General features: G+C 44.5%; 1 protein-coding gene and 1 long non-coding RNA gene across 2 annotated transcripts in view; one reads left to right on the forward strand and one right to left on the reverse strand.

Annotated features, from left to right (window-relative positions):
• Positions 1-21960, forward strand: part of LOC309561779 — a 113718-nt gene that overhangs the window by 18762 nt on the left and 72996 nt on the right. The window lies entirely within an intron of this gene.
• Positions 15459-21960, reverse strand: part of LOC309561168 (40-kDa huntingtin-associated protein-like) — a 65802-nt gene continuing 59300 nt past the window's right edge. Inside the window, exon 12 of the mRNA XM_082264919.1 lies at positions 15459-15634. Within this exon, the coding sequence (XP_082121045.1) occupies positions 15553-15634 (82 nt within the window). The 3' untranslated portion in view covers positions 15459-15552. The remainder of the gene's footprint in view (positions 15635-21960) is intronic.

The raw sequence follows: 21960 nt of genomic DNA on the forward strand, positions 1-21960 counted from the left end.
GTCTCAGGTCTTTTGCAGACTCCATCAGGTTTTCTTCCAGAATGGTCCTGTATTTGGCTCCATCCATCTTCCCATCAATTTTAACCATCTTCCCTGTCCCTGCTGAAGAAAAGCAGGCCCAAACCATGATACTGCCACCACCATGTTTGACAGTGGGGGTGGTGTGTTTCGGGTGATGAGCTGTGTTGCTTTTACGCCAAACATAACGTTTTGCATTGTTGCCAAAAAGTTTGATTTTGGTTTCATCTGACCAGAGCACCTTCTTCCACATGTTTGGTGTGTCTCCCAGGTGGCTTGTGGCAAACTTTAAACGACACTTTTTATGGATATCTTTAAGAAATGGCTTTCTTCTTGCCACTCTTCCATAAAGGCCAGATTTGTGCAGTATACGACTGATTGTTGTCCTATGGACAGAGTCTCCCACCTCAGCTGTAGATCTCTGCAGTTCATCCAGAGTGATCATGGGCCTCTTGGCTGCATCTCTGATCAGTCTTCTCCTTGTATGAGCTGAAAGTTTAGAGGGACTGCCAGGTCTTCGTAGATTTGCAGTGGTCTGATACTCCTTCCATTTCAATATTATCGCTTGCACAGTGCTCCTTGGGATGTTTAAAGCTTGGGAAATCTTTTTGTATCCAAATCCGGCTTTAAACTTCTCCACAACAGTATCTCGGACCTGCCTGGTGTGTTCCTTGTTCTTCATGATGCTCTCTGCGCTTTAAACGGACCTCTGAGACTATCACAGTGCAGGTGCATTTATACGGAGACTTGATTACACACAGGTGGATTCTATTTATCATCATTAGTCATTTAGGTCAACATTGGATCATTCAGAGATCCTCACTGAACTTCTGGAGAGAGTTTGCTGTACTGAAAGTAAAGGGGCTGAATAATTTTGCACGCCCAATTTTTCAGTTTTTTATTTGTTAACAAAGTTTGAAATATCCAATACATTTCGTTCCACTTCATGACTGTGTCCCACTTGTTGTTGATTCTTCACAAAAAATTACAGTTTTATATCTTTATATTTGAAGCCTGAAATGTGGCAAAAGGTCACAAAGTTCAAGGGGGCAGAATACTTTTGCAAATATATATATATATATATATATATACATACCAAGAGTAGGACACTAGGCAGGAAAAATCTTTACCACGCCTATGGGGCAGTCCCTGCAAGCATACACCCACACACTCTGCTATAGGCTTTAGTTTTGTTGGAAGCAGTGTTTAGACGACAAAAAACCCATCCCACTCATAATTAGAGGGGCGGGTGTTGCGTCTGTCAATGAACTTCAGAGAAAAGGATTTTATGGTAAGTCAAAAATCCAGTTTTCGCTATCGTTCATTGACAGACGCAGCTCCATATTCTTCTTGACCATTGGGACGACCCAAATCAGTATTTGCATGAGGGGTGGGGAAAAACGAGGCAGAAAATAACGTAATTCCCCAAAAGCTAAACTTAGCCAACCAGGTAACACGGAGCTTAACCAGGAACAATTGTAGGTCACCTAGAAACAACATACACCCTCAAAGAGAAAAATTGCTCTTTTAAACAGCAGCCTGCAAAACCTTGCGGCCAAAAGAAGCATCTGAGGATGCCAACCCATCTACTTTGTAGAATTGTGTGCACAGATGACCAAGTTGCCACCTTGCAAACTTGCATTACTGACGCTTGATGACGAAAAGCTTAAGAGGTACTCAGCTCTCCAGTAGAACATGCCATCACAGTGAAAGGAGGAACCTGACCCTTTAGTGAATAAGCCTGTACCACCGGTCTGATCCATCTGGATATGGTCGTAGCAGATGCAGCCAATCCTTTTCGAGGTCCTGCGGTGAGGACAAAGAGTCAGATTTCCTGAAAGATTCAGTAGCCACCAGGTATACTCTAATTGCCTGAACCACATCCAAAGAATGCAAAGCAATTTCCTTGGGACGCTTGGGCTTAGGACAGAGTGAAGGCAGCACAATGTCTTCATTCAGATGGAAATCAGAAACCACTTTAGGAAGAAACGACTGGTTAGGTCAAAGTACCACTTTATCTCTGTGGACCACCAGAGAAGGTGAACGGCAGGAGGGCACCGCCAATTCAGATGCTCTGTGGGCAGAAGTAATAGCCACCAAAAAGGCAACCTTCTGAGACAGTGTAAGCAGAGGAATCTCCCTAATGTTCTCAAAAGGAGGTTTTTTGAAGAACAGACAATACCAACTTAAGATCCCACGGAGGTAGCGGGGATCGCCTCGGAGGAGCTATATGGCGAACCCCGTGAATAAAAGTGTGATTCAAGGCATGCATAGCTAAAGGACTTTGGATAAACACAGCCAAGGCCAACACTTGGCCTTTGATAGTGCCCAAAGCCAACCGCTGTTCAACCCCTTTGTGAAGAAAGGTCAAAATCCTAGCCACTGAAAAAAAAGCCAGGATGCACCTTCAGCGATTCACACCATGAGATGTACAATTTCCACGTACGATGATAGATCTTCCTAGGGGTAGACTTTCTGGCCTTCAACAGTGTAGGAATCACTGAATCTGAAAGACCTCTATCCTTCAATACCTGGCTTTCAACAGCCACACTTATAAAGTCAGTGACTGTAAAGCAGGATGGAAGATCAGCCCTTGAGACAGCAGATCTTCCCTGAGAGGAAGTCTCAAGAAGCATCGGCAACCAACCTTACCAGATCTGCATACCAAGACCGGCGAGGCCAGTCTGGGGCTACCAGAATGACCGAAATCCTTTCCACCTCTATCCTGCGCAGAAGCCTCGGCAGGGATTTCAGCGGAGGGAATGCATAGATCAGCCAATACTGACCCCAAGGAGCCACCAGTGCGTCTGTGGCATCTGCCAGAGGATCCTGAGACCTGGCTACAAACCTCTGAACCTTCTCGTTACATAGTTAGTCAGGTTGAAAAAAAGACAAGTCCATACGGTTCAACCAAAAAACAGTATTGAAAACCCAACGGTACAATCCCATATACACAATCCTATACCCGCTTGTTGAGGTGAGAAGCTAACAGGTCGACGTCGGGTGTCCCCCCACGAGACCCACAGGAGGTGAAACACCTCTCCTCTGGGTGCAGAGGCCATTACCCCTAATACAACACCTGACGATTCAGGTAATCCGCCTGCCAGTTTTCCACACCTGGGATGTACACTGCAGAAAGGGCTGGAACAAAATTTTCCACCCATTTCAGGATCCCGGCCACCTCCTGGGCCACCAAGACACTTTTGGTGCCCCCTTGATGATCAATGTAAGCCATGGCATTGTCCGATTGAATCCAAACTGGACAACTCTGTAAACAATTTGTCCAATGACTCCGGCAAAGCTTTATCGCCCTGCGTTCCAGAATATTGATCGGAAGTTTAGACTCTTCTAATGTCCAGGACCCTTGGACACACAGCTTCCCCCAGCACTCCTCCCCAGCCAGACAGGCTAGCGTCTGTGGTTACCAGAGTCCAATACAAGGGGAGAAAAGACTTGCCATGGCGTAGTGCTAACAAGTGAAGCCACCATAGAAGAGCAGTCTTTGTGTTGTGACTCAACCGAATCATAGTGTCCAAGGACTTTGGATCTTTGTTCCAATTGACAAGAATTTCCCTTTGTAAGGGTCCCATGTGGAACTGAGCAAACTGAACCACCTCGAAGGTTGACTCCATCAGACCTAAGGCTCGCATGCAAGTTTGCAGAGAGGACAGATTGCTGGATAACAGCAAACAAATCGCCCCCTGCAACTTTTGCAGCTTGTCCGGGGGGAAAAAAAACCCTCACCGAAGCAGAGTCCAGAGATAGGCCCAGATAATCCAGTTTTAAGGATGATACCAGGGCCCATTTTTTTAAATTGATGTTCCAACCAAACTCTTGTAGAGTCTGTAACAGGTTTGAATAGAACCCCTGAAAGCTTTCCCGAGAAGGAACCAGCACAATCACCCCTTGCAACAGCAGATCTTGTACCGCTTCTCGTAGATCCCTTAACTGGGCTGGAGATAAGCGCAGATTGGACGGGAAGAACCTGTCTGACGGTCAAGACCCAAATTCGATCTTGTAACCCAATCGGATCAATTAGTGGACCATTTGTCCTGAATCAAGGTAGTCCAGGGTTCCGGAAAGAAGTGAAGTCATCCCCCCACCCCAGATATGGGTGAGGGCGTCCCTTCATGCAGATGGGGATTTTTCTGCAGGTCTGGATTGGCCTGTTCTCGGCTTACTCGACCATATCTTCTTGGACCCCCCAGAAGACCTAAATGGCTTAGATCCTTTCTCCTGTGCGCCGGAGGCACGAAAGGGCTGCCTGTGGGCTGTGAAATAAGGCCCCCGTCTACTACTCGATGACTTGCCCTTGGCGGATTGAGGAAGAAGAGTACTCTTCTAGCCTGTGGGTCCTTTGATTAACTCATCCAATGAGGTACAAAACAAATGGTCTCCCGAAAAGAAGACTTTTTTTGAGGCCTGATCTGCAGACCAGCTTTTTAGCCACACCATGCGTTTAATAGCTACCCCCACCGTGGACACTCTCGCTACAAGGGAGCTACATCTAGCAAAGCAACAAATATGAATAGTAGGGCTTGGACCATGTGGTCCGTTAGCTCTGTCAGGTCCGGGGAGAGAGCTGTTCCATTTCTAAGTCACTTTTTAGTAACTTTGCCCATTCACTTTGATATTGCAGAATCATCCGCCATTTTTAGAGTTTACCGCACTGACACTATAAGTGCCTCCACCAGCGCGTTTTCCCACGCGGCTGCAGACGAGGATATGTCTTTGTCTTCTGAGTGCGATGACGCAGTACCCTCAGGGTAACCTGCGTCCGCGGCAGCCATATCTACCTTAGAATCTGAGGATACAGGAGAGGCAGGGGAGGGCATAAGGCGCTTTTTACCAGTGGTATTTTTGATAACCATATCCACTTTTGACACCAGATTTTCAAAAATTGCCATTAAGGCAGTTAGGGGTTGTGACCCGGAGGTCCCTGCAACTGCAAGGAGGGGATCACTATGTGAAATGTGTTCTTGGGACTCCATTATGAACCCTGGAAAAATGCAGTGTCACTTTAAGATAACTGCAAAAAAAGGACCGCACTGCTGCACCAGCGGTACTACAAGTCCCAGCCACTAGCACCGCCGATAGCAGGGTGAGCGAGGAAGACCTACAGGGACCCAGATATATACATGCTACCAATGGAGGAGAACAGGATTGTTCTATGTAGAAAAAAGGATCTTCACAGGAAGAGGAAATACCTGGGTCATTCACTAGAGTAAAGGCCTAGCTGCTCCCTGCTGTCCTGCAATCGTGGACTCCAAGAAAATGGCCGCCCAATGCATTTCTATGGGGAAACCACAAAAACATGGCTGACCATGCATTTCAATGGGAAAATCTGCAAAATGAAGCTGAACAATTCTACAGCAAAATGGCAGCCCTCACGGCATGCCATGCAGTCTCCAGGACCCCTATGGACCCCCCGCAGCGGATCCACTATAGCGGCCTCGGCGTGTCCACCCCAGAGGAACCCCATCGCTGACTGAGGTAGGGACCTCCATGACTGGTGGGGAGGGAGACCTTGGGGAGCCTGGTACCTACTGAGAGGCCAGGGGAAATGAGGGGTACCCTAGGGTCTGACTTTCCCAGGGAGGAGTTATGAGGGGACACTTACCATACCAACGATAATCGGGTGGGCACCACTCCGGACAGACTGCCTCTCCACTTGAGGTGGGAGCGCTGACGGCCAAGGGGTACGTTGTGACTCAGGCCGAACCAGGTCTTGCGCGCCCTGGCAAGGCGTTTCATTAGCGGGCCAGCCCCCCCCCCTGTCCCCCGTCCACTGGGGCTCTGTCATGGCGAGACCTAGTGCTGGGCTATAACCTGCACATGCTCGCTGGCCGGGCTGGGAGACCTTAAAAATCTAGAATATCCAATCCTAAACCCAGTCCGGCTGTTGATTGCAGTTCTCTCAGGAACATAACTAGATTAAAAAAATGAAATTTTTAACAAAGGTTCCCTTTAAAATAAAAAGCAACCTAAGACCGAAGTCCCAGCCAAGAACTAGGTCCTACTCCTAAACTAGGCAGAAACAAAACTGAAACCTATAACAGAGTGCGTGGCTGTATGCCTGCAGGGACTGCCCCATAGGCGTGGTAAAGATTTTTCCTGCCTTGGACTTTTAAAGATTTTTCCTGCCTACAGTACTACTCCTGTAGGGGGCAGCATAACCCAATGGTCAAGAAGAATATGGAGCTGCGTCTATCAATGAACGATAGAGAAAACCCTTGTTGGCAAGCACAGAGGTAAGACATTTCTTGTAGTTGGTTATCAGGTTTGCAAGGGGGGCTTTTGGTCGACTATCCTTAAACAGATCTTCTCTAAATCTTTAAGGTTTCTTGGCTGTCGCTTGGCAACTCGAAGTTTCAGCTCCCTCCATAAATTTTCAATAGGATTAAGGTCTGGAGACTGGCTAGGCCACTCCATGAACTTAATGTTCTTCTTCGTGAGCCACTCCTTTGTTGCCTTGGTGGTATGTTTTGGGTCATTGTAATGCCCATCCACGACCCATCTCCAGTGTTCTGGCTGAGGGAAGAAGGTTCTCACCCAAGATTTTACAATACACGGCCCCGTAATGCGGTAAATTCTACCTGTACCTTAAGTAGAGAAACCACCCCAAAGCATAATGTTTCCACCTCCGTGCTTGACTGTAGGGATGGAGTACTAAGGGTCATAGTTAAAGCGGAGTTCCACCTTGGATTTTTTTTTTTTTTTTTTTAAATACCCCCGGGACAGTCAGGGCTAGTACATTCCACAATTGCTAGCCTCTGATCTGTCCCGGGTTGCACTTACCTGTTAGGACAAATACTTACCTTGAAAACGTCTTATCCAGCGCTGCCATCTCAGATGTGGGCAGCTTGAAGCCAGCGAGATCCCCTTCGGCATCTTCTTTCGCCTTCTTCGGTCCCACGATGCTCTGCGCCGGCCCCGACGTCACTTCCGGGTCACGCGCGTCATCCCTCTACAGCTTCTGGGCATGCCCAGAAGCTGTTTAGAAGGGGCCGGTGCAGGCGCAATGATTCCTGGGAGCTATGACGTTCAGCTCCCAGGAATCATTGCAGAGCCAGGAAGTGACGACGGGCCGCGGCCGAGGAAGGAGGAAGAAGGAAGTAAGGTAAGTATTTTTTCTTCGCTACGAGGTAAGTAAAAAAAAAAATATGCGATTATCCATTTCTTTTTCAGGTGACCCGGAGCGAGAAGATGGAGGTAAGTATTAAATTAGGGTGGAACTCCACTTTAACATTTATCTTCCTCCAAACACGACGGGGCGAGTCGAGTTAAAGTCAAAAAGCTCAATTTTGGTCCCATCTGACTACAGCCCTTTATCCCAATCCTTCTTTAAATAATTTAGATGTTCATTGGCAAACTTCAGACAGGCCTGTACATGTGCCTTCTTGAGGAGGGGGACATTGTGAGCGCTGCAGGATATTGTGTTATCAATGGCTTGTTTGGTGACAGTGGTCCCAACTGTCTTAAGATAATTCACAAGCTCCTCCTGTGTAGTTCTTGGCTGATTACCCACTTTTCTCATGATCATCCTTCCCTCATGAGGCAATATTCCAGACCGAGGATGATGGATGGTTATTTTGAATTTCTTCCATTTGCAAATAATCGCTCCAACAGTTGTATCCTTCTCAACAAGCTTCTTGCTGATGGTCTTGTAGCCAATTCCAGCTTTGTGCAAGTCTACAATCTTGTCCCCGATGTCTTTTGACAGCTCTTTGATTTTGCCCATGATGGTGGACAGGTGTCTTTTATATACATAACAAGTTGTTATGAGCACCTTCTTGAATTGACAGAACTAATCTGTGTCCCACATGAGCACATACTGTAGCCAGTCTGTGGGAGCCAGGATTATTGTTGGTTTGTAGGGGATCAAATACTTATTTTTAGGGATAGACCAATATGTTTTTTTCAGGGCCAATACCGATATTTTGGAGATTGCATATCGTTATCGGCCAATATAGGCCGATATATTGTACATTTTACCACTTAAGCCCCGGAAGATTTTACCCCCTTCCTGACCAGGGCCTATTTTGCGACACTTGCGAGAATTGCGCGGTCGTGCGACGTTGTACCTAAACGAATTTGATGTCCTTTTTTCCCACAAACAGGGCTTTCTTTTGGTGGTATTTGATCACCTGTGCGATTTTTTTGATCATGCGCTATAAACAAAAAAAGAGCGACAATTTTGCAAAAATAACAATATTTTTCACATTTTTTTATATGAAATTCACAAAAAAAATTGTAAAAAATCTAAATTTTTTAACATTTTATGCCAATTTGTTTTCTGCTACATGTGTTTGGTAAAAAAAAAAAAAAAATCGCAGAAAGCGTATTTTGTTTGGTTTGCGCAAAAGTTATTGCGTTTACTAACTAAGGGAAAGATTTTTGTCATTTTTGTTGTTTTTTAACGAGTAATGGCAGCAATCTGCGATTTTTTTGCGGGACTGCGACATTGCGGCGGTCAGATCAGACCCTTGACTGACATTTTTGACATTTTTGGGGTTACCAGTGGCATTACTACAGTAATCAGTGCTATACATATGCACTGTTACTGTAAAAATTAAACTGGCAGGGAAGGGGTTAACTTTATTGGTGATGCAGGGGTTAAGTGTGTCCCTAGGGGCTTGCTTCTAACTGTGAAGGGATTGGGCGAGTGGTGTAACAACCGAGACATACGATCCTACATAGCAGGACCGTATGATCTCTGTTCTTACACAGGGGAGAATGAGAGGCGGCTTTGTTTACATTTGCCGCCTGCCTTTCTCCCTCTGCAACGGACGATCGCGAGTGGCCGGCAGACATCGGGCACACGCGCAGGGGTGTCCGTGAACGAGCGGGGTGGGAGCGCACCTCCTAGAGGCTCACAGGCGAGCGACGTACCCTACGTCGCTATGCCTGTGAGGGGCTGACTGCCGCAGTAAATATACTGATGGCAGTCGGCAAGTGGTTAAAGTTTTGAAAAATAAAGACAATTTTTGACACAAATCTGGTAGTGAACATGGTAATTTTTGTTCAATGCTGGCTGGCTGGTACCCTGTGGTGGGTGGCTGGCTGGCACCATGTGGTGGCTGGCTGGCACAGGGGCTGTGGGTGGCTGGCTGGTACAGTGCCTGTGGCTGGCTGGTTTGTTTACTGGATTTTTAATTGACATTCTGTCTCTATTATTTAAATACACCTCTGATAATTATAGACACTTAATTGCTTTGAAAGTGGGAAAACTTACAAAATCTAAAGGGAATCAAATAATTATTTTCCCAATTGTGTGTGTGTGTGTGTGCGTGTATGTATATATATATATATATATATATACACACACACACACACACACACACACACACACAATTCCAAAACATTTGGGATGCTGTGTAAAAATAGAATGCATTAATTTACAAACAAAAACCTGGCAAAGTACAACAGGGCCATGTTAAGAGAAGAGGGGATGCTACACCATGGTAAACTTGGCCCTTTTTCAGCTTTTTTGAATTTGGAGTTTGCAAGATTTTTGTTGCCCTGTCCAAACCTTGAGACATGTTGAGAGTGTTGTTAAAAGAAGAGGGGAATTTTACACTGTGATAAACAACACTCTGTAAATGTCTGAAACTTAGACCAGTCGCTGGGGTTCTGGGAGGGGAATGTTGTCCCAATTTTTCCAGAGCATATTACATAGTTACATAGTAGGTGAGGTTGAATAAAGACAATAGTCCATCCAGTTCAACCTGTGTAGGTGTGTGTGGCTGTAATCATCTCACATACCCCTGAATGTTCTGATCCTTGAGATGCAAGTCTTTTGAAAGCCACCATACTTCCCGCAGAAACCTCTTGTGGTAGAGAATTCCACAATCTTGTAGCCCTAACAGTAAAGAACCCCTCACGTTGCCCGAGGTTAAAACGCTTCTCCTCTAATCGCATTTTATGCCCTCGAGTCCTCATGCAATCTCATCGACTGAAAAGCTGTTTTTCTATGCCAAGATCACCATTGAGATATTTATAAATTGCTATTATGTCCCCTCTCAGGCGTCTCTTCTCCAGGGAGAATAAATCAAGCGATTGCAGACGCTCTTCATAATTAAGGTCCTCCAATCCCCTAATCAGTTTAGTTGCCCTTCTCTAGACTCTCTCCAACTCCAACACATCCCTCCTGAGGGACTGGCGACCAGAACTGGACAGAATACTCCCTTTCTTTCTTTTCTGGAATACATCCCTTTCTTTATGCATGCTAATATTCTGCTGGCTTAGGCAGTTGCCGCTTGACATTGCATTCTATTGCCTAGTCTATCATCTACCAAGACTCCCAGATCTTTCTCCATTTTTGATTCCCCCAAGGGTTCCCCCCCTAACGTGTATTGTGCTTTTATGTTTTCGGTCCCCAAGTGCAAAACCTTACACTTCTCCACATTAAACCTCCTTTGCCATGTCGTTGCCCACTCTGTTATTTTGTCCAGGTCATTTTGTAGGATATCGGCTTCATTCTGTGCTGTTATTGCCCTGCCCAATTTTGTGTCATCTGCAAAAACTGATATCGAACTACTGATGCCGTCCTCAATGCTGTTTATGAATAAATTGAACAAGGTTGGTCCCAGGACTGAGCCTTGGGGGACCCCGCTTACCACCTCAGACCAGTCTGAGTATGCGCTGTTTATTACCACCCTTTGGACACACCCTTTTAGCCAGTTCCGTATCCAAGAGCAAACCCTGTGGTCGATACCTGCAGACCTTATTTTATAAATTAAGGGCTTGTCGGGAACTGTAGCAAACGCCTTAGCGAAATCCAGGTATACCACATCCACTGGTCTGCCCCATCTAGCTCACAGCTCACCTCCTCGTAGAATGTTAAGAGATTGGTTTGACATGAACGCCCATTTGTAAACCCGTGCTGATTGCTACTGATGATGTTGTTGTCTTTAGCAAACTCCACGATATAGTCCCTTATCATCCCCTCGAGAAGTTTACATACTATCGATGTCAAACTGACAGGACTATAATTTCACGGGATATGCCTCTGCCCCTTTATGAATATCGGAATCACGTTAGCTTTCCTCCAATCCCCTGGTACATTTCCTGTCATAATACGGTCAGCAAAGATCAGGAACAGTGGTCTAGATATAATCTTACTGAGTTCCTCGAGTACCCTCGGATGTACGCCATCCGGGCCTGGTGATTTGTTTGTGTTAATTTTATCCAGCCTTTCCCTGATTTCACCCTCTGTTAGCCATATCGGCAAGTCCTGTGTATTACTACTAACCATACAGTCATGGTCAGTGTACCCCTCCTTTTCCTGTGTAAAGACTGACGAGAAAAAAGCGTTCAGCACGGTTGCTTTTTCAATGTCCTCTGTAACCATCCTCCCATAATCGTTAATTATGTGTGCAATATGCTCTGCCCTAGTTTTTTTGCTGTTGATATATTTAAAGAATTTCTTTGGGTTCTTTTTACTATGCCCCACTATTTGTCTGTCAAAGTTGATTTTAGCCATTTTGATTTCGTATTTACTTTTCTTATATGCATTGCAAGATGCATTTGTTTAATATGTTCCTAAAGCATTCCCATTTTTCCTCCGTGGTCAGTGATCCCAGGGTTTGGTCCCAGTTTACCCTTTCCATCAATGAGCACAATTTTGGAAAGTTTGCCCTTCTGAAGTTCAGGGTTCTTATGTTCCCCCGCTTGCCTTGTTATATTGTTATTTACCCTAAATGTGATCATCCTGTGATCGCTAGAGCCCAGGTTGTCCTGGACTCCTACCTCCGAGATTAGGTCTGGGTCATTAGTGATCAATAGATCCAGGACTGCATTTTCTCTAGTAGGAGAATCCACCAACTGAGCCATGTAGTTGTCCTGTAAGGTTTCCGTGAATAGACGGGCCTTCTGTGAGTGTGCAGTCCCCTCTTTCCAGTCAATGTCGGGATAATTGAGGTCCACCAATATGATGACTGATCTCAGTTTTTGCCACTTTACCCAATAGTGATAAAAATTCCAGCTCTACCTCCTCCCTTTGGTTGGGTGGCCTATAGCAAACCCCCACAATTACTTTTACCTTTTCTTCTTCCCTATGGAGTTCTACCCACACAGATTCTAACTCCATACTCATCCCTTCCGTAATATCACTCCTCTCGATCACCCTTACATTGTTCTTGACATAGAGACATACCCCTCCCCCTCTTTTTCCTACCCTGTCCTTCCGGTACACCGAATACCCTTGGATATTGGCCAGCCAGTCATGTGAGGGGTCGAACCAAGTCTCCGTTATTCCCACAAGGTCTATGTCTTCCTCATGTACTAACATTTCCAACTCATACATTTTGTTAGCTAGGTTCCTGGCATTAGCATATACCCCTCTTAGTTTTGTGGAAGTTGATCGTGAATGGTGATTATGTTTATTCCTGTTTGGTCTGAGGTATTCCCGCACAGACCCCCCAATGATGGAACTACTGTCACTGATGACTCTACTACTGTGTTCTGTCCTTTGCTTCCCTCCAGACCGACTCTACTTCTGAGCCCTACCCCCGTCTCCTAGTTTAAAAGCCCCTCCAACTTGGTGGCCATCTTTCTCCCCTAAAGAGCTGTACCGTCCCCATTAAGGTGCAGCCCATCCTTACTAAAGAGCCGGTAGCCGACTGAGAAGTCAGCCCAGTTCTCCAGGAACCCAACCCCCTCCTTCCTACACCAATTCCTCAGCCACGTGTTAAGTTCCCTAAGCTCCTTCTGCCTCTCCTGTGTGGCTTGAGGTACAGGCAGTATTTCAGAGAAAACCACCTTGGAGGTCCTATTCCTCAATCTATTACCCAAGTCCCTGAAATCATTCTTTAGGATCCTCCACCTTCCTTTTACTTGGTCATTAGTGCCCACATGCACCATGAGCGCTGGGTCATCACCAGCCCCGCCCAATAATCTGTCTACCCGTTCCTCGATGTGCCAAACTCGAGCGCCCGGTAAACAACATACTGTCTGGCTAACGCGATCTTTTCGACAGATTGCCCTCTCTGTCCTCTTGATGATTGAGTCCCCAACTACAACAATCTGTCTAACCTTTCCTGAGTCTCGGCCCCCCTTCCTCCTGGAGCCGCCACTCCCCTGGAAGCTGGGGGAGGGCGCCTGCTCCAGCACTGCCACCCCTGAGCTGATATCCCACTCAACCTGCAACTTGGCAAATTTGTTAGGGTATACCAACTCAGGACTGGCCTCCCTGACCCTCATCCCTCTACCCTTCCTGAAGGTCACCCAGATGCCTACCTCTGATGCCTGCGTCTCCTCTACTCCTCCCTCCTCTATGCCAGCCCCTGCCAGCGCCTGATGGGTAATGTCCAAGCTCCTTTCCAGGTTGTTGATGCTACGCAGTGTTGCCACTATGCTTTCTAGATCCAGGATCTGGGCTTCCAGAGCAACAAGTCGCTCACATCCTGCACAGCAGTATTCACCCTCGATTGGTTCATCAAGGAACGCATACATGGCGCAAGAAGTGCACTGAGTGGCATCCGCAATCCTGTTGGACATTATTACCCACTACTCTATGGGGATAATGGTAACGACCTGCATATGCTGCCCTAAAACTTGAATATATGTGTTTGAGCATTAATGGTGCCTATTCAGATGTGCAAGCTGCCTATTCCATACACACTAATGTACCCCCATACCACCAGATATGCAGGCTTTAGAACCTGAGCACTGATAAGCTGGAAGGTCCCTCTCCGCTCTAGTTCAGAAGACGCGGCGCTCATGGTTGCCAAAATAAGTGTCAAATTTCAATTTGTCTGAGCACAGAACAGTTTTACACTTGCAACAGATCAATTTAAATGAGCTCTGGTCAAGATGCAAATTCATGTGAAGCCACACTGTAATGTGCAGGGACCTCTGTAAAGTGTGGTTCCTACCTAAAAAGTGGTATGGAACATGTATAGCAAAAACTGACAGCAGGTTACCACGAGGCAAACGCTTGGTACAGTCAGTCACACACTAGATGCATGCATAAATGTGACCATTCCCTTCACAGTCACAGGAAGAGCTGCATATAGAGCCGGGCCTGTGATTGGACTGTGATTCAGGGTCAACCGAGACTGCTGAGCAATCTCTCCTGCACTTAGAATAGGACATGTTGCAACCGTAATAGTGGAACGGCAATAACAGGCTTAGGGTATAGAACTAGCCCCAAAGGTGTACTTGCAGTCAAAGGTGACCACTGGGTAACTGCATGCAGGCACAAAAGGTAGTAGACACCGGCCCCTGTTCAACATGGTGCAGGAGCAGCAAAAGGGAGATGCACCACTCAGCTTTTCAATAGGGGTGTGCATGTGCAATGACCTAACCCTGTCGAGGACATCATCATCTGCCTGGTCTAAATCAACCAGCAACACTGATTGAAATATTCCACAAAAAAAGGGTCTTGAAATCAGCAGAGCTGAGAAAGACATCCTCTCAGGGGTGAACTAAACTTCAGTTTTTCTAGTTTCTCATTCTGTAGGTGGAAGTAAACTCAGTTGTCTAAGAATTGTGTCCCTGACCAATAGAGAATAAGTTTTCATTTCTGTTGCTGTTCCCTCTGTAATGTTTTTGTTCATCTGTTGCCCCGGTAATAACACATAAATGTGGGAAAATCTCAACAGGAATGGACACACAAATAAAAACTATGAAAGAAGTTCCATCTCTGTCCTACTTCATACATACCTGGCTGGGTGTAGATTCACTTTTAAGGTGGTCATACAGGTCACTGCAGGGACATGCCAAATTTCAATCCATGTGTGGCCACTGCAGTTGAACAGGTGACTCCTGCTCAACTGCACTGTGGAATAAAAGCCTCTTGATCAGCGGCTGCAGTGCTGATCTGTGTATTCTGACTGTGGGAGAGCCTTAAATGCATGGATGGGGAAATCAATTTCATTTTTCTTTTAAACCATGTGTAGCCAGCTTTAATAAACAAGAACATAAAAATGGTTCAGCTGCAATTAAGCTCATCTTGTTTGCTACTGGCAAACCTCAAACTGAAAAATTCCGCACAAAATAAATGCATCTTTAGATTGAGTACAAACATTATAAATACATTCCATAATAAATAATTTTCATTCAGTATATTTATTGTATAATGTATACTTTTACAATAAATCAAGGCAGTGTGACGTTATCACTGTGTTGTTCATTAAAAGCACAATGCTAGTTCATACAGAAAGGCCATTTATTGAAAGCGTTTGACTTGTTACAGTGCTTGAAATAATAAATGATAGATATAATACACTAATATAATCACAATTATACAAACATAAAAAAAGAGCAAAAGATCAGCGCTAGTTATAATAAAACTGACCTAACAATAAAGAACAGTCACCAAAACAAATGTTGTGTTTTGAACAGTGGCAATGCATATCAATATCTGACGAGTACCCACATCAATGATCTCTACAATTAATTATACACACACTGTTAGCCAAAGAGGATGCGCTGGTCTCCCTTAAAGGCTTTTTCCAAAGCCAATGTGTACGTGCCATAAAGAAAGCAACTTTAAAGAAAGCAAATTTACAAAGTCACCATATAAATGGTTTAAATGCCTTGACCTGAAGGAGAAATCATTTCCTTTAGAACAAGATGTAGTAAGTGGTTCTGTTCAGCTGTTAAAAGTGGCCTGCAAGGTAGACAAAAAGTGTGTTAGCATTGATGGACTAGGGCATATAACTATTAAAATTATAGGAATATATGACATATTGTTACCTGCTTTTAGTCTTAACCGCTTCAATACTGGGCACTTTTACCCCCTTCCTGCCCATGCTAATTTTCAGCTTTTAGCGCTGCCACACTTTAAATGACAATTGTGCGGCCATGCAATACAGTACCCAAATTACATTTTTTTCACACAAATAGAGCTTTCTTTTGGTGGTATTTAATCACAGCTGGGTTTTTTATTTTTTGAAAAAAAAAAAATAGAAAACGTTTGGAAAAAAAAAGCAAAAGGTTTTTCTTAGTTTCTGTCAGAAAATGTTGTAAATAAGTAATTTTTCTCCTTCACTCATGTGTGCTGATGAGGGGCCACTAATGGGCATTGATGAGGTAGCACTTATGAGGTGGTACGAATATGTCACACTGATGGGCACGGAGAGGTGGCACTAAAAGGCAGTACTGACTGGCATCACTGATGGTCACTGTTGGGGCTGAACTGATATTCAGGGCACTGATCATCAGTGCCATGATTACCTGTACATGTCTCCCCTGGGAGAAGATGCTGCTGATTGGCTCTCTGTCAGTGTGAGCTGAGGAGAGCTGATTACTGGCATTTCCATGTGATGAACTATGATTTGACACAGCCGATCACATGGCTAAAGAGCCACATCATCGGCTCTTTCCTGAGATCAGGGTCGCGCATGTGCTGTGAGACTGGGGCTTTTGCATAGCATGTCGTCCCAGAACGAGAGTGGATGCCCCTACACCCGATTTGTGTTGCTTCTTTAACCACTATAGTAAAACGACGGCGGGCGGGAGTTGGTTAAAGAAGTAACACAAATCGGTTATAGGAGCATACAATTGGAATTTTAATAATCTTATTATTTGTAGTTTTCCAGGAGTTGTAACATTTATAATATTTATTGTAAAGAATTGTTTAAAGGATATCAGACAATGGAACAAACTCTAAAGCAGGAGTTCTTAAGCTGGGGTCCTTTGACCCCCTAAGTGGTCCATGAATGAGTTTCAGGGGGTCAAAACACACACATTCACTATACAGCCCTCCCACTTGTTCAAATAATTGGTTTACCACTAAAAAAAGAAAGAAATGAAAGAAATAAAACGCACCATGCCACTGCCTATAGCGCTGCCAGCTGAGCGCCTTGCCCTATTGTTGGCCCATTTTAACTATTTAAGCATCATCATTCTCTGCACAACCACCATCTTGTACCACTCCATATTAGCAAGCGCTAATTCACATTTTCTAGTAGTGGCAGAAGTAGCAGTAGATTTGAGCAGAATTAAAGTGGTTTTGTTTATGTAGCACAAATTGATTATATTTAATTTTTGTAAAGAGCGGCCTCTATTTTTTGCATGAAAATTGAGCGAGTTTTTTGTTAAGATTGTTTACTTTATTGAGTATAAGTGAATATTCGTTCATAATCGTTCATAGTCCATAACGTTCATCAGATTCTTAAAAGGCACTAGACTCAAATAAGGTTAAGAACCACTGCTCTACGGTCAACATTGAGGAAAAATAAGGGTTAGGCTATCAAACTGTCCACACCGCTCCAATCAAAAGAATCTCTTGGGTAAGGACAGGCCCATTTTAGAGTTATCCTTCAGAAGTGATAATGGGAACTTTAAAAGCTGGTAGTGCTTATAGAGATTATACAAACATCAGAAAAGTTCCAGTGAGACTTGATTTATTCTCCCTGGAGAAGAGACGCCTGAGAGGGGACATGATAGCAATTTATAAATATCTTAATGGGGATCTCAGCTTAGAAAAAAAGCTGTTCATTCGAAGGAATTGCATGAGGACTCGAGGACATACAATGCGATTAGAGGAGAAGCGTTTTAACCTCAGGCAACGTGGGGGGTTCTTTACTGTTAGGGCTACAAGATTGTGGAATTGTCTACCACAAGAGGTGGTTTCTGCGGGTAGTATGGTGACTTTCAAAAGACTCTTAGACATACATCTCAAGGATCAGGAGATTAAAGGCTATGTTAGATGATTACAGTCACACACACCTACACAGGTTGAACTGGATGGACTATTGTCTTTATTCAACCTCACCTACTATGTAACTATGAGACCAGAGTGATCCTTCCCTCTTTTGAATAAAGTGAAGTGGTAACTGCAAATACACCACTTTGGTCTGTTGAGCAAGTTGTATGAGAAGCAGCAGCCAATTCCATCACTACGAATGACAGGAAGATATTTCCCACACTAGTTAAAAATCGTTAGACTACAGCTACAGAAGCAGCTATTTCTGGACATAGAGTAAGTTTATAAAAAAGCATTCTCTGCATTTTTCTCCAAAACTTTACCTAAGAGTTGGTGACAGGTGCACTTTAATTCTAACTTTTCAAATCATTCACTTCTAATGCTAGTTACCAAAGTTTACCTATCTCACAAGATTGATCACTGCATTTCAAAGCTTGATAACCTAACTACATTGCCTTGAAAAAGTAATCATACCTCTTGAAATTTTCCCACATTTTGTCATGGTACAACCAAAAACGTAAATGTATTTTATTGGGATTTTATCTGATAGACCAACACAAAGTGGCACATAATTGTGAAGTGGAAGGAAAATGATAAATGGTTTTCCACCGTTTGCTGCAATTACAGCTGAAAGTCTTTTTGGGTATGTTTCTACCAGCTTTGCACATCTAGAGAGAGTGACATTTTTGCCCATTCTTCCTGGCAATATAGCTCAAGCTCTGTCAGATTGGATGGAGAGCATCTATGAACAGCAATTTTCAAGTCTTGCCACAATTCGATTTAGGTCTGGACTTCAACTGGGCTACTCTAACACATGAGTATGCTTTGATCTAAACCATTCCATTGTTGCTCCGGCTGTATGTTTAGGATCATCCTGCTGGAAGGTGAACCTCTGTTCCAGTCTTTTGCAGACTCATGAGATCCTCTAAGATTGCCCTGTATTTGGCTCCATCTATCTTCCCTTCCGCATCAACTTTGACCAGCTTTCCTGTCCCTACTGAAGAAAAGCATCCCCACAACATGATGCTGCCACCACCATGTTTAACGGTGGGGATGGTGTGTTCAGGGTGATGTGCAGTGTTAGTTTTCCCCCACACACAGCGTTTTGCTTTTAGGCCAAAAAGTAAAATTTTGGTCTCATCTGACCAGAGCACCTTTTCCCACATTTGGGGTGTCCCCGACGTGGCTTCTCGCAAACTGAACTTCTTATGGCTTGCTTTCAACAATGGCTTTCTTCTTGCCACTCTTCAATAAAGGCAAGATTTGTGGAGTGCATGACTAATAGTTGTCCTGTGGACAGATTCTCCCACCTGAGCTGTGGATCTCTGCAGCTCCTCCAGAGTTACCACTTGGCTACTTCTCTGATTATTGCTTTTCTTGTCCGGCCTGTCAGTTTAGGTGGACGGCCATATCTTGGTAGGTTTTCAGTTGTGCCATAGTCTCTCCATTTTTGGATGATTGAACAGTGCTCAGTGGTATGTTCAAAGCTTGGGATTTTTTTTTTATAACCTAACCCTGCTTTAAACTTTCCCACAACTTTATCCCTGACCTAGCTGGTGTCTTCCTTGGCCTTCATAATGCCGTTTGTTCACTATGGTTCTCGAATAAACCTCCGAGAGCTTTACAGAACAGCTGTATTCATACCAAGATTAATTTATACACAGGTGGACTCTATTTACTAATTAGGTAATTTCTGAAGGCAATTGGTTCCATTATATTTTAGTTAGGGGTCTCAGAGTAAAGGTGGCTGAATACAAATGCATGCCACACTTTTTAGATATTCATTTGTAAAACATTTTAAAAACCATTTATCATTTTCCTTCCACTTCACAATTATGTGCCACTTTGTGTTGGTCTATCACATAAAATCCCAATAAAATACATTTACATTTTTTGGTTGTAACATGACAAAATGTGGAAAATTGGAAGGGGTATGAATACTTTTTCAAGGCACTGTAAATACATTTGTAGGTTATACTTTAGGAATTTATTTTTCAAAAAGCATATCTTCTGATCTGCTTAAAACACTAGTGTTAAGCTAAATAAACCTTTGTGTAGAGGAGATTTAAATTTATCTCCAAGATGGAGTTTCATATTAAAGCTCAACACAAGATTGCAATACAAGTTAAACTGGAAATATTTGCTGAGGAGAGGGGATGAGGAGAAGAATTGCATAACATCAATTATAGCCTGCTCAGCGCTTGAGTATTCCTTGAAGGCTTATTCGAAGATTAACACAAAAATTAACCCCGTCAGGGAAAGTTCAAGGTTCTGAACATTTATTGTAAAACAGCTATAGCATGTCCTTTACATTATCTCATACATGTCTTATACATTAAAAGTTGAGAACACCCATACTTCCTATAAAACAGCTTGCACTAACAGATGACTAAAAAAAATTGGATTTTTGACTTACCATAAAATCCATTTCTCTGATGTTCATACGGTAGGTTAAAACTCCCATTTTCTCTTTCGTTCATGGACGGACACAGCTCCTGATATTCATGCCATTGGAACATCCCAAAGCAGTGTTAAACATTAAGGATGGGAACAACAAAAAAATCCCCAAGGCTAAACATTAGCCAACCAGGCAATAGGAGCTCAACCAAACAACTTAAGTCCACCTGAAAAAAAACAAAACACACCCTCAAAGAGGATTAGGTCCTCCTAAACAGCAGACTGCAAAACCTTGCGGCCAAAAGAAGCATCCACGGATGCCAACACATCCACTTTATAAAACTTTGTAAAAGTGTGCACCGATGACCAGGTGGCCGCCTTGCAAACCCGCGTCACTGACGCCTGATGACGGAAAGCCCAGGAGGCACTAAGCGCCCTCCAAAACAATAAGGTGTTAACACCCTTCTCCTGCGCTTGGAATCCATGCCCCCCGACCACACTCCCCACGTGACTCACAACTGGCGTCTCAGATGGCGAAGGTCTTGCTGCCCAAAACGGACTGGGGTAGTCTACCGATACTAGAGGTAAAGAAAAACAAAGAAAGGGCGCACCGACCTAGCGCATTATGCTCATTAACAGGCTTTATTCATGCAACATTTAAAAATGGCTACTCACAAACATAGGTGCGCCCTTTCTTTGTTTTTCTTGGCACTAAGCGCCCTAGTAGAGTGCGCCTTAACAGTGAAAGGAGGAACCTGACCCCTAATGGAATAGGCCTGAACCACCATCTATCTGATCCAACTGGAAATGGTCGCAGAGGAAGCGGACAACCCTTTTCGAGGTCCATCCATGTGCACAAAGAGAGAGTCAGACTTCCTGAAAGACTACGTAGCTGCCAGGTATATCCTTAATTGCCCAGACTACATCCAAGACATGCAAGGCAATTTCCTTCGGATGTTTAGGCCTGGGACACAGGGAAAGCAACACAATGGCTTCATTCAAATGAAAATCAGAGACAACCTTTTGAAGGACTGACGGACAGGGGTGAAGTCGTTCACCTTACCTGTCTGTCAGTCCTTCACACTTATCCCTGTGAATCACTAGGTAAGGTGAACGGCAGGATAACGCCGCCAGTTCCGACACCCTGCACAGAGGTGATAGCCACTAAAAAGGCCACCTTCTGAGACAGCGTAAGCAGGGGAATCTTCCACACATATTCAAAGGGAGAATTCTGTAGAGCTGAAAGCACCAAATTAAGATACCAAGGCGACAACGGAGCCCGCACTGGAGGATTCAAATGTCGGACACCCTGAAGAAAAAGGTACACACCAGGAAGTGTTTGGCCAAAGGTCGTTGGAAGAAGATCACCAAAGCTAACACCTGGCCCTTGACTGTACTCAAGGCCCTCAAAGCCAGCGACTGTAAAGCAGGATGAAAAATCGGTCCTTGGGACAGCAGATCCTCCCTGAGAGGAAGCAGCCAAGGAACATCAGCGACCAGACGCACCAGATCGGCGTACCAAGCCCGGCGAGGCCAGTCCGGAGCCACTAGGATGACTGGAATCTCTTATACCTCGATTCTGCGTAGAAGTCTTGAGAGGTGGGAAGACGTAAATCAGACGATACTGACCCCACAGGGCCACCTGCGCGTCTGTAGCGTCCGCCAGAGAATCCCTTGACTGAGCCACAAACCTTTGCACCTTTTCTGTTGAGCCGAGATGCCAACAATTCCACCTTGGGGGTGCCCCACCCGAGAAAAAGCTGATAAACACCTCCAGATGAAGGGACCACCCCACATGGTCCAACACCTGCCAACTGAGGTAATCCGCCTGCCAATTTTCCACCCCGGGAATATTTACGGCAGAGAGGGCTGGAACGAACTGTTCTGTC

The sequence above is a fragment of the Pelophylax lessonae genome (genome assembly GCF_965119305.1).
Source record: "Pelophylax lessonae genome assembly, chromosome: 8".
In the NCBI taxonomy this organism is placed as follows: Eukaryota; Metazoa; Chordata; class Amphibia; order Anura; family Ranidae; genus Pelophylax; species Pelophylax lessonae.